This window comes from Pleurodeles waltl, chromosome 6 (genome assembly GCF_031143425.1).
Source record: "Pleurodeles waltl isolate 20211129_DDA chromosome 6, aPleWal1.hap1.20221129, whole genome shotgun sequence".
NCBI lineage: Eukaryota > Metazoa > Chordata > Amphibia > Caudata > Salamandridae > Pleurodeles > Pleurodeles waltl.
In genome coordinates this window covers 1701732664-1701744880 of record NC_090445.1, presented here as the reverse complement: position 1 = coordinate 1701744880, position 12217 = coordinate 1701732664, and the positions used below count along the sequence as shown (strand labels likewise).

Below are 12217 nucleotides of genomic sequence, written 5' to 3'. Positions count from 1 at the left end.
GATGGGTGCAGCAGCACCAGTGTAGACTTCCTTTATGCATGGAACAGTAAGGACACAACCATATCGGCCCACGTTTAGGAACACTCGAGAGGCAGATTTGGAAGCACCAGGTGTATTAAATCTTGTATCTGATACCATGCAGGAGAAGAAAGGTAAACAAATATCACTGCCTTGAGTGAAAGCCCCCTCACACTCATAGAAAATAAGTACTGAACAGGCAATAGCAGTTCAAGCGTTGCTCATATACTTAAGGAGTGGCTGGTCTGGTGTCTCAGTGGACTAATGCACCACTCCATGAACTTGTGTTTGATCTCATTGCCACACAGTCAACTTCTGGTGGGCCAACTCAGCCTATCATCTTCCTGAGGTCGATAGCACAAGTACCAATGAGTTGGGTAACAATAAACACCTGCTATTCCTCCCCTAGAAGCCTCAAGTGATGAAAGTGTGCTTTACAAATACCTGCATTATGAAACTGATACAGCACAAATAAAACCACAGCAGCTCCAGATTTCCCTCACACACAGTAAAGGTGCAGCCTAGATACCAGCAGTGCACGCGTCTCTTACTCACAGAACAGGTACATCAGGAAATCAGCAGTGCAAGCTTCTCTTACTCATAGAACAGTACATCAGCAGTGCAAGCTTCCCTTACATGCAGAACAGGTACACCAGGGCTTCAGCAGTGCAAGCTTTCCTCACTCACAGAACAGGTACATCAGGACATCAGCAGTGCAAGCTACCCTCTCACAGAAGAGGAGCAGCACAGACAGCAGTGCAAGCTTCTCTCATACTGAAGAGGTGCAGCTATTGAAGTTTCCCTCATACAGCACAGGCATGAGTGTGAGCCTTCCTCACATATAGAGGAGGTACATTAGGGCATCAGCACTGCAAGCTTCCCTCACACGTGGAACAGGTACATTGGGGCATCAGCACTGCAAGCTTCCCTCACACAGAACAGGTGGTCACAGAGAGGAGCAGTACAATCTTCCCTTGCACACACTCCTGCTACGTAATGACGTCAGCAACTGATCCTTTCCTTTACTCAGTCCAGTCAGGGTTGCCACGAGTCCAGTATTTTACCAGCCTGGCCAGTATTTGCCCACGAGGACAGTAAAAACATTTAGAAAAGGTGGTATATTGCAGCCTTTGACGAATGAAGTAAAAACAGCAAATTGCTTCAAAATAATTCTGGAGCTCTCTGTACAAATCCTACACGATTATTATAACAACCAGATGCAGAGTTACCACTTTTAAAGTAAAGCAAAGGAAATTACATACAATCGTGTCACGTGGCAGGTCCTGGAATTGACAGAATCTGAGAACAGAACCAAGTATCCGGGATTTTAGCTGAAAAAGTATCAAACTTGGAGGTAAATCACAGGCAGCGGAGGAGTCAGTTCCCTCCTTCTCTGTGATGTAACATGAACCCCGAAGTCCCAGCGCACACAGAGAGGGGCAGACACACAGGGAGAGACAGACACACAGACACACCCACTTCACACAGAGAGGGGAGGACACACAGACACACCCACTTCACACAGAGTGGGGCAGACACACAGGGAGAGACAGACACACAGACACACCCACTTCACACAGAGAGGGGAGGACACACAGACACACCCACTTCACACACAGAGAGGCAGACACACAGACACACCCACTTCACACACAGAGGGGCAGACACACAGACACACCCACTTCACAAAGGGCGGGGCAGACACACCCACTTCACGGGGGAGGTGGGGGGGCGAACACACAGACACACCCACTTCTTCACACAGAAAGGAATAGACACACCCACTTCACAAGGAGAGAGAAACTGAAACTTAATTTTACTTCCTGCATTTCTGAATCATGGCGGCAGCAGCTCAGCTCGGGAGCCTCAAGGAAGAGGCCACTTGTTCCATCTGTTTGGAGTATTTTACTGATCCGGTGATGATTATTGATTGTGGACACAACTTCTGCCGCTCATGCATCACTCAGATCTGGGAGGGAAGAGATGGAAACTTCCCCTGTCCACAGTGCAGGGAAATATCTCCTGGGAAAAACCTCAGACCCAACAGACAACTGGGAAACGTGGCCGAAATTTTAAAACAGCTTCATCTGCCCCCCGTGAAGCCACAGGAGCAGAATCTGTGTGAGAAACATGAAGAGAAACTGAGGCTGTTCTGTGCAGAGGATCAGAGGATGATATGCTGGGTCTGCCGAGAGTCCAAGGAGCATAAAACTCACTCAGCAAGTCCTGTAGAGGAGGCTGCAGAGGAGTACAAGGTACGTCTGAGCATTCAGGGACCATAATGCCACACTGTGAGCTCAATTGAACCTGCACAGGAGCACAAGGTGTGTGAGTGGGTGTTCTGGGATGACAAGAGAAGAACACAGGGTAGCTCTGAAAATCCAGGGGTCGCAAAGTCACCTGGTGAGCCACACCGGGGGGTAGCCGGAAAGCCCAAGCCATGAGTGAGTGTTCAGAGGTCACAGGTCACCCTATAGGCCCCATATAGGAGGCTCCAGAAGAGAACAAGGAATCTTTGTCGATTTCGAGGGACCACAAGGCATCCCTTGGCTCCATATAGGAGGCTGCTAAAGAGCATTAGGTATGTGTGTGGCTTTCTATCCATCATAGGGCACCCTGTGCCTGAAAGAGAAGGCTGTAGGGAGAATCTGCAGAGGAGCACAAGGTGTGTGTGTGGGTGTTCACAAGGGAAGACACACCTTCAGTCGTTGAGAGGATACAAAGTATGGGGTCTGGTTTTAAGGGACTCATATTTCACCCTGCAGGTCTCACAGAGAAGGGTGCCCAGGAGCACACAGTATGTATGTGGGTGGTCAGGATTCACATGTGAGTCCCACAGAAGAACTCAAAGTATATCATTCAGCTTTCAGGGATCACAGGTTGTACACTGTGGGTGTCATAGAAAGGGCTGCAGGAGGGCACAGGGTGAGGCCTCACAATGAATCTGTGAGAAGGCTGCCCCAAAGCACAAGGTATGTGGAGGGGGGTGGTATTTTGGAAATACACTCTATGAGGCATATAGAAGAAGCTGCAGAAGTTCACAAAGTGTGTCTGTCAGAGAGCTGAGATCACAGGCCTTATTCCTTGAGCCACAGAAGTGGCTGCAGAAGATCAGAAGGGCAGGTGTGTGGGTGTTTTGTGATCTCAAGCTGCACTGACAGGATACAGTCTGGCAGTGCAATGTTTCGTGCATAGGCACACACATTTGTGTCAGACGGTGATGCAACAGTGCAGGTTTAAGGACATGGACTCACGTGGTCATCGCATGTAGCAGAAGAGGTGCAGCCATGCAGGGTGTAGGACATGGACTCACATGGTCATCGCATGCAGCAGAAGAGGTGCAGTCATGCAGGGTGTGGCATGTGGACTCACATGGTCATCTCATGCAGCAGAAGAGGTGCAGCCATGCAGAGTGTTGCACATGGACTCACGTGGTCATTGCATGTAGCAGAAGAGGCGCAGCCATGCAGGGGGTAGGACATGGGCTCACATGGCCATCGCATGTAGCAGAAGAGGTGCAGCCATGCAGGGTGTAGGACATGGACTCACATGGTCATCGCATGCAGCAGAAGAGGTGCAGCCATGCAGGGTGTAGGACATGGCCGCACATGGTCATTGCGTGTAGCAGAAGAGGTGCAGCCATGCAGGGTGTAGGACATGGGCTCACGTGGTCATCGCATGTAGCAGGAGAGGTGCAGCGATGCAGGGTGTAGGACATGGGCTCACGTGGTCATCGCATGCAGCAGAAAAGGTGCAGCCATGCAGGATGTAGGACATGGACTCACATGGTCATCGCATGTAGCAGAAGAGGTGCAGCCATGCAGGGTGTAGGACATGGACTCACGTGGTCATCGCATGCGGCAGAAGAGGTGCAGCCATGCAGGGTGTAGGACATGGCCACACATGGTCATTGCGTGTAGCAGAAGAGGTGCAGCCATGCAGGGTGTAGGACATGGGCTCACGTGGTCATCGTATGTAGCAGGAGAGGTGCAGCCATGCAGGGTGTAGGACATGGGCTCACGTGGTCATCGCATGCAGCAGAAAAGGTGCAGCCATGCAGGGTGTAGGACATGGACTCACATGGTCATCGCATGTAGCAGAAGAGGTGCAGCCATGCAGGGTGTAGGACATGGGCTCACGTGGGCATCGCATGCAGCAGAAGAGGTGCAGCCATGCAGGGTGTAGGACATGTGCTCACTTGGTCATCACATGTAGCAGAAGAGGTGCAACCATGCAGGGTGTAGGACATGGGCTCACATGGTCATCCCATGTAGCAGAAGAGGTGCAGCATTGCAGGGTGCAGGACATGGACACACCTGGTCATCGCATGTAGCAGAAGAGGTGCAGCCAACCAGGGTGTAGGACATGGGCTCACATGGTCACCGCATGCAGCAGAAGGGGTGCAGCCATGCAGGGTGTAGGACATGGACTCACATGGTCACCGCATGCAGCAGAAGGGGTGCAGCCATGCAGGGTGTAGGACATGGACTCACATGGTCACCGCATGCAGCAGGAGAGGTGCAGCCATGCAGGGTGTAGGACATGGACTCACATGGGCATCGCATGCAGCAGAAGAGGTGCAGCCATGCAAGGTGTAGGGCATGGACTCACATGATCACTGCATGCAGCAGGAGAGGTGCAGCCCTGCAGGGTGTAGGACATGGACTCACATGGTCACCGCATGCAGCAGAAGAGGTGCAGCCATGCAGGGTGTAGGACATAGACTCACCTGGTCATCGCATGTAGCAGAAGAGGTGCAGCCAACCAGGGTGTAGGACATGGGCTCACATGGTCACCGCATGCAGCAGAAGGGGTGCAGCCATGCAGGGTGTAGGACATGGACTCACATGCTCATCGCATGCAGCAGAAGAGGTGCAGCCATGCAGGGTGTAGGACATGGGCTCACATGCTCATCGCATGTAGCAGAAGAGGTGCAGCCATGCAGGGTGTAGGACATGGGCTCATGTGGGCATCGCATGCAGCAGAAGAGGTGCAGCCATGCAGGGTGTAGGACATGGGCTCACGTGGGCATCGCATGCAGCAGAAGAGGTGCAGCCATGCAGGGTGTAGGACATGGACTCACATGGTCACCGCATGCAGCAGAAGAGGTGCAGCCATGCAGGGTGTAGGACATGGGCTCACTTGGTCATCGCATGTAGCAGTAGAGGTGCAGCCATGCAGGTTGTAGGACATGGACTCACGTGGGCATCGCATGCAGCAGAAGAGGTGCAGCCATGCAGGGTGTAGGACATGGACTCACATGGTCACCGCATGTAGCAGGAGAGGTGCAGCCATGCAGGGTGTGGCACGTGGACTCACCTGGTCATGGAACACAGCAGAAGACCTGCAGATGAAGGGGTGCAGCAATCAGCGGTGTAGCATTCGGACACAGCAGAGGACAGGTAGCAACGAAGGGTGTGGCACACGCAGTCATGTGGTTATGGTACACAGCAGAAGAGGTGAAGCCATGCACGGTGTCGTATGCAGGTTCATATGGTCCTTGGTTACAACAGAAAAAATGTAGTAAAAGTACGGTGCAGTACACAAGCTCTGATGGCCATCAGACGCTGCAGAAGTGGTGCAGCCAGAGAAGTGCAGCAATGCATTGTGCAGCACACAGGCTCACAAGGGCTTTGGGGTAGCCAGAGGTGCAGCAATGCATTGTGCAGCTCACAGGCTCACGAGGGCTTTGGTGCAGCCAAAGAGGTGCAGCAATGCATTCTGCAGCTCACAGGCTCACAATGGCTTTGGTGCAGCCAGAGGTGCAGCAATGCATTGTGCAGCTCACAGGCTCACGAGGGCTTTGGTGCAGATGACTCTCCAGCAATGCATTGTGCAGCTCACAGGCTCACGGGGGCTTTGGTGCAGCCAGAGAGGTGCAGCAATGCATTGTGCAGCTCACAGGCTCACAAGGGCTTTGGTGCAGATGACTCACCAGCAATGCATTGTGCAGCTCACAGGCTCACAAGGGCTTTGTTGCAGATGACTCTCCAGCAATGCATTGTGCAGCGCACAGGCTCACGAGGGCTTTGGTGCAGCCAGAGAGGTGCAGCAATGCATTGTGCAGCACACAGGCTCACAAGGACTTTGGTGCAGCCAGAGAGGTGCAGCAATGCATTGTGCAGCTCACAGGCTCACAAGGGCTTTGGTGCAGATGACGCACCAGCAATGCAGGGTTCATCAGACACAAAGGGAGGTGCAGGGTCCAGGCGCCAGACTTACATCTTCATTGGCCACAGAGTGAAGTTCTCCTGTAGTTTTGAAGTTGGCTAACTTTGTGGATCCCTCACAGGATGAATGAGTGTCAGGCAGGGCTGTGATTACAACTCCTGGTCTTGAGAAGCTCAGTCTTTAACCTACTCACTTTTAAGTTGTTGAACACTGGACTTGGGCTCTGAGTGATCAGCAAAAGTCCTCTCCTCTCAGTCCGTCCACCTCCTGGGTCCTTCAGCAGCAGGACTGAGATTCCTTCTCAGTCCTTGGGGTGCAGTGATTTCCTATAGAAGTGAGACAGCCAAGATTCCTGTCTCTGGTCTTTGCCTTTCTCTTGGGTGGTGGGCAGAGCTCCTGCAAGTTAAAAGGGGAGCTCTAGATGTGTGCAGGGTGCAGCCAATGTCCACTGCAAAGTTAGTTGACTTCAGTCCAACTGTCCAGTCAGATTCATAGTTAGCTCCAGACCTTTGGAGGGAACCAATTAACTTTCTAGTTAGCGACAAATAATCTCTCCTTCCATTCTGATAGATATTCACAACAGACAGTTGTACATGACCCCAAAAACATCCCAAGAGAGGGGGGAATGAGTAGAGCAGTGAAGGTAGCGTTCAAAGAGAAGGTAGTCATTAGGCACTGAGTACAACTAAGAATCAAGGGGATCCACAGTTAATGAGGCACCAGAAGCACACAAGGGAGCCTCACCTCACATCTTCCGAGGCATCACCAGCACACACGGGAGCCTCACCTCGCATTTTCCAAGGCACCACCAGTACACACAGGAGCTTCACCTTGCATGTTCTGAGGCACCAGCAGCAAACACAGGAGCCTCACCTCGCATGTTCTAAGGCACCACCAGCACACACAGGAGCCTCACCTCGCATGTTCTGAGGCACCAGCAGCACACACGGGAGCCTCACCTTGCATGTTCTAAGGCACCACCAGCACACAAGGGAGCCTCACCTTGCATGTTCTGAGGCACCAGCAGCACACACGGGAACCTCACCTCGCATGTTCTGAGGCACCCCCAGCACACACGGAAGCCTCACCTTGCATGTTCTTAGGCACCACCAGCACACACAGGAGTCTCACCTCACATGTTCTGAGGCACCACCAGCACACACAGGAGCCTCACCTCGCATGTTCTGAGGCACCACCAGCACACACAGGAGCCTCACCTCGCATGTTCTGAGGCACCACCAGCTCACACAGGAGCCTCACCTTGCATGTTCCAAGGCATCATCAGCACACACAGGAACCGCACCTTGCATGGTCCGAGGCACCACCAGCACACACAGGAGCCTCACCTCGCATGTTCTGAGGCACCACCAGCACACACGGGAGCCTCACCTTGCATGTTCTGAGGCACCACCAGCACACACGGGAGAATCACCTCGCATGTTCTGAGGCACCAAAAGCACACACAGGAGCCTCATCTCGCATGTTCTGAGGCACCACCAGCACACACAGGAGCCTCACCCCGTATGTTCCAAGGCATCACCACCACACACAGGAGCCTCACCTTGCATGGTCCGAGGCACCACCAGCACACACAGGAGCCTCACCTTGCATGTTCTGAGACACCACCTGCTCACACGGGAGCCTCACCTCGCATGTTCTGAGGCACCACCAGCACACACAGGAGCCTCACCTCACATGTTCCGAGGCATCACCAGCACACACAGGAGCCTCACCTCGCATGTTCTACGGCATCACCAGCACACACGGGAGCCTCACCTCACATGTTCTGAGGCACCACCAGCACACACTGGAGCCTCTCCTCGCATGTTCCGAGGCACCATCAGCACACACGGGAGCCTCACCGCACATGTTCTGAGGCATCACCTGCACACACGGGAGCCTCACCTCGCATGTTCTAAGGCATCACCAGCACACACGGGAGCCTCACCTCACATGTTCTGAGGCACCACCAGCACACACGGGAGCCTCTCCTCGCATGTTCTGAGGCACCATCACCACACACGGGAGCCTCACCTCACATGTTCTAAGGCATCCCCAGCACACACGAGAGCCTCACCTCGCATGTTCCGAGGCACCACCAGTACACACAGGAGCCTCACCTCGCATGTTCCGAGGCACCACCAGCACACATGGGAGCCTCACCTCGCATGTTACGAGGCATCACCATCACATGCGGGAGCCTCACCTCGCATGTTCTAAGGCACCACCAGTACATGCGGGAGCCTCACCTCGCATGTTCCGAGGCACCACCAGCACATGCGGGTGCCTCACCTTTCATGTTCTGAGGCATCACCAGCACACACAGGAGCCTCACCTCACATGTTCTGAGGCACCACCAGCACACATGGGAGCCTCACCTCGCATGTTCTTAGGCACCACCAGCTCACACGGTAGCCTCACCTTGCATGTTCCGAGGCACCACCACCACACACGGTAGCCTCACCTCGCCTGTTCTGAGGCATCACCAGCACCCACGGGAGCCTCACCTCGCATGTTCTGAGGCATCACCAGCACCCACGGAAGCCTCACCTGGCATGTTCTGAGGCATCACCAGCACACACGGGAGCCTCACATTGCATGTTCTGAGGCACCACCAGCACACACGGGAACCTCACCTCGCATGTTCTGAGGCACCCCCAGCCATACGGAAGCCTCACCTTGCATGTTCTTAGGCACCACCAGCACACACAGGAGTCTCACCTCACATGTTCTGAGGCACCACCAGCACACACAGGAGCCTCACCTCCCATGTTCCAAGGCATCACCAGCACACACAGGAACCTCACCTTGCATGGTCCGAGGCACCATGAGCACACACAGGAGCCTCACCTCGCATGTTCTGAGGCATCACCAGCACACACAGGAGCCTCACCTCGCATGTTCTGAGGCACCACCAGCACACACGGGAGCCTCACCTTGCATGTTTTGAGGCACCACCAGCACACACGGGAGCCTCACCTCGCATGTTCTGAGGCACCAAAAGCACACGCAGGAGCCTCATGTCGCATGTTCTGAGGCACCACCAGCACACACAGGAGCCTCACCTTGCATTTTCCAAGGCATCACCAGCACACACAGGAGCCCCACCTTGCATGGTCCGAGGCACCACCAGCACACACAGGAGCCTCACCTTGCATGTTCCGAGACACCACCAACACACACGGGAGCCTCACCTCGCATGTTCTGAGGCACCACCAGCACACACGGGAGCCTCACCTCGCATGTTCTGAGGCACCACCAGCACACACGGGAGCCTCACCTCGCATGTTCTGAGGCACCACCAGCACACACAGGAGCCTCACCTCGCATGTTCCGAGGCATCACCAGCACACACAGGAGCCTCACCTCGCATGTTCTGAGGCATCACCAGCACACACAGGAGCCTCACCTCACACGTTCTGAGGCACCACCAGCACACACTGGAGCCTCTCCTCGCATGTTCCGAGGCACCATCAGCACACACGGGAGCCTCACCTCACATGTTCTGAGGCATCAAAAGCACACACAGGAGCCTCATGTCGCATGTTCTGAGGCACCACCAGCACACACAGGAGCCTCACCTTGCATTTTCCAAGGCATCACCAGCACACACAGGAGCCCCACCTTGCATGGTCCGAGGCACCACCAGCACACACAGGAGCCTCACCTTGCATGTTCCGAGACACCACCAACACACACGGGAGCCTCATCTCACATGTTCTGAGGCACCACCAGCACTCACGGGAGCCTCTCCTCGCATGTTCTGAGGCACCATCAGCACACACGGGAGCCTCACCTCACATGTTCTGAGGCATCACCAGCACACACGAGAGCCTAACCTCGCATGTTCCGTGGCACCACCAGCACACACTGGAGCCTCACCTCGCATGTTCCGAGGCACCACCAGCACACATGGGAGCCTCACCTTACATGTTCCGAGGCATCACCATCACACGCGGGAGCCTCACCTCGCATGTTCTAAGGCACCACAAGTACATGCGGGAGCCTCACCTCGCATGTTCCGAGGCACCACCAGCACATGCGGGTGCCTCACCTTTCATGTTCTGAGGCATCACCAGCACACACAGGAGCCTCACCTCGCATGTTCTGAGGCACCACCAGCACACACGGGAGCCTGAGCTCGCATATTCTGAGGCACCACCAGCTCACACAGTAGCCTCACCTTGCATGTTCTGAGGCACCACCACCACACAATGGAGCCTCACCTCGCCTGTTCTGAGGCATCACCAGCACCCACGGGAGCCTCACCTCGCATGTTCCGAGGCATCACCAGCACCCACGGGAGTCTCACCTGGCATGTTCTGAGGCATCACCAGCACACACAGGAGCCACACATTGCATGTTCTGAGGCACCACCAGCACACACAGGAGCCTCACCTCGCATGTTCCGAGGCATCACCAGCACACACAGGAGCCTCACCTCACATGTTCTGAGGCACCACCAGCACACACGGGAGCCTCTCCTCGCATGCTCCGAGGCACCATCAGCACACACGGGAGCCTCACCTCACATGTTCTGTGGCATCACCAGCACACACAGGAGCCTCATCTCGCATGTTCCGAGGCACCACCAGCACACACAGGAGCCTCACCTCGCATGTTGCAAGGCATCACTAGCACACACAGGAACCTCACTTTGCATGGTCCGAGGCACCACCAGCACACACAGGAGCTTCACCTTGCATGTTCTGAGGCATCACCAGCACACACAGGAGCCTCACCTTGCATGTTCTGAGGCACCACCAGCACACACGGGAGCTTCACCTTGCATGTTCTGAGGCACCACCAGCACACACAGGAGCCTAACCGTGCATGTTCTGAGGCACCACCAGCACACACGGGAGCCTCACCTCGCATGTTCTGTGGCACCACCAGCACACACTGGAGCCTCACCTCGCATGTTCCATGGCATCACCAGCACACACAGGAACCTCACCTTGCACGACCGAGGCACCACCAGCACACACAGGAGCCTCACCTCGCATGTTCTGAGACACCACCAGCACACACGGGAGCCTCATCTTGCATGTTCCGAGGCATCACCAGCGCACACGGGAGCCTCACCTCACATGTTCTGAGGCACCACCAGCACACAAAGGAGCCTCACCTCGCATGTTCCGAGGCACCATCAGCACACATGGGAGCCTCACCTCGTATGTTACGAGGCATCACCATCACACGCGGGAGCCTCACCTCGCATGTTCTAAGGCACCACCAGTACATGCGGGAGCCTCACCTCGCATGTTCCGAGGCACCACCAGCACATGCGGGTGCCTCACCTTTCATGTTCTGAGGCATCACCAGCACACACAGGAGCCTCACCTCACATGTTCTGAGGCACCACCAGCACACATGGGAGCCTCACCTCGCATGTTTTTAGGCACCACCAGCTCACATGGTAGCCTCACCTTGCATGTTCTGATGCACCACCACCACACACAGGAGCCTCACCTCGCCTGTTCTGAGGCATCACCAGCACCCACGGGAGCCTCACCTCACATGTTCTGAGGCATCACCAGCACCCACGGGAGCCTCACCTGGCATGTTCTGAGGCATCACCAGCACACACAGGAGCCTCACATTGCATGTTCTGAGGCACCACCAGCACACACGGGAGCTTCACCTTGCATATTCTGAGGCACCACCAGCACACACAGGAGCCTCCCCTTGCATGTTCTGAGGCACCACCAGGCCACACAGGAGCCTCACCTTGCATGTTCTGAGGCACCACCAGCACACACTGGAGCCTCACCTCGCATGTTCCAAGGCATCACCAGCACACACAGGAACCTCACCTTGCACGACCGAGGCACCACCAGCACACACAGGAGCCTCACCTCGCATGTTCTGAGACACCACCAGCACAAACGGGAGCCTCATCTTGCATGCTCTGAGGCATCACCAGCGCACACGGGAGCCTCACCTCACATGTTCTGAGGCACCACCCGCACACAAAGGAGCCTCACCTCGCATGTTCCGAGGCACCACCAGCACACATGGGAGCCTC

At 55.1% G+C, this 12217-nt stretch overlaps 1 protein-coding gene across 1 annotated transcript in view; it reads left to right on the top strand.

Moving 5' to 3' along the window:
- The first annotated feature begins 1828 nt into the window (after nucleotides 1–1828).
- Nucleotides 1829–12217, top strand: part of LOC138301384 (E3 ubiquitin-protein ligase TRIM39-like) — a 167593-nt gene continuing 157204 nt past the window's right edge. Inside the window, exon 1 of the mRNA XM_069241819.1 lies at nucleotides 1829–2273. Within this exon, the coding sequence (XP_069097920.1) occupies nucleotides 1857–2273 (417 nt within the window). The 5' untranslated portion in view covers nucleotides 1829–1856. The remainder of the gene's footprint in view (nucleotides 2274–12217) is intronic.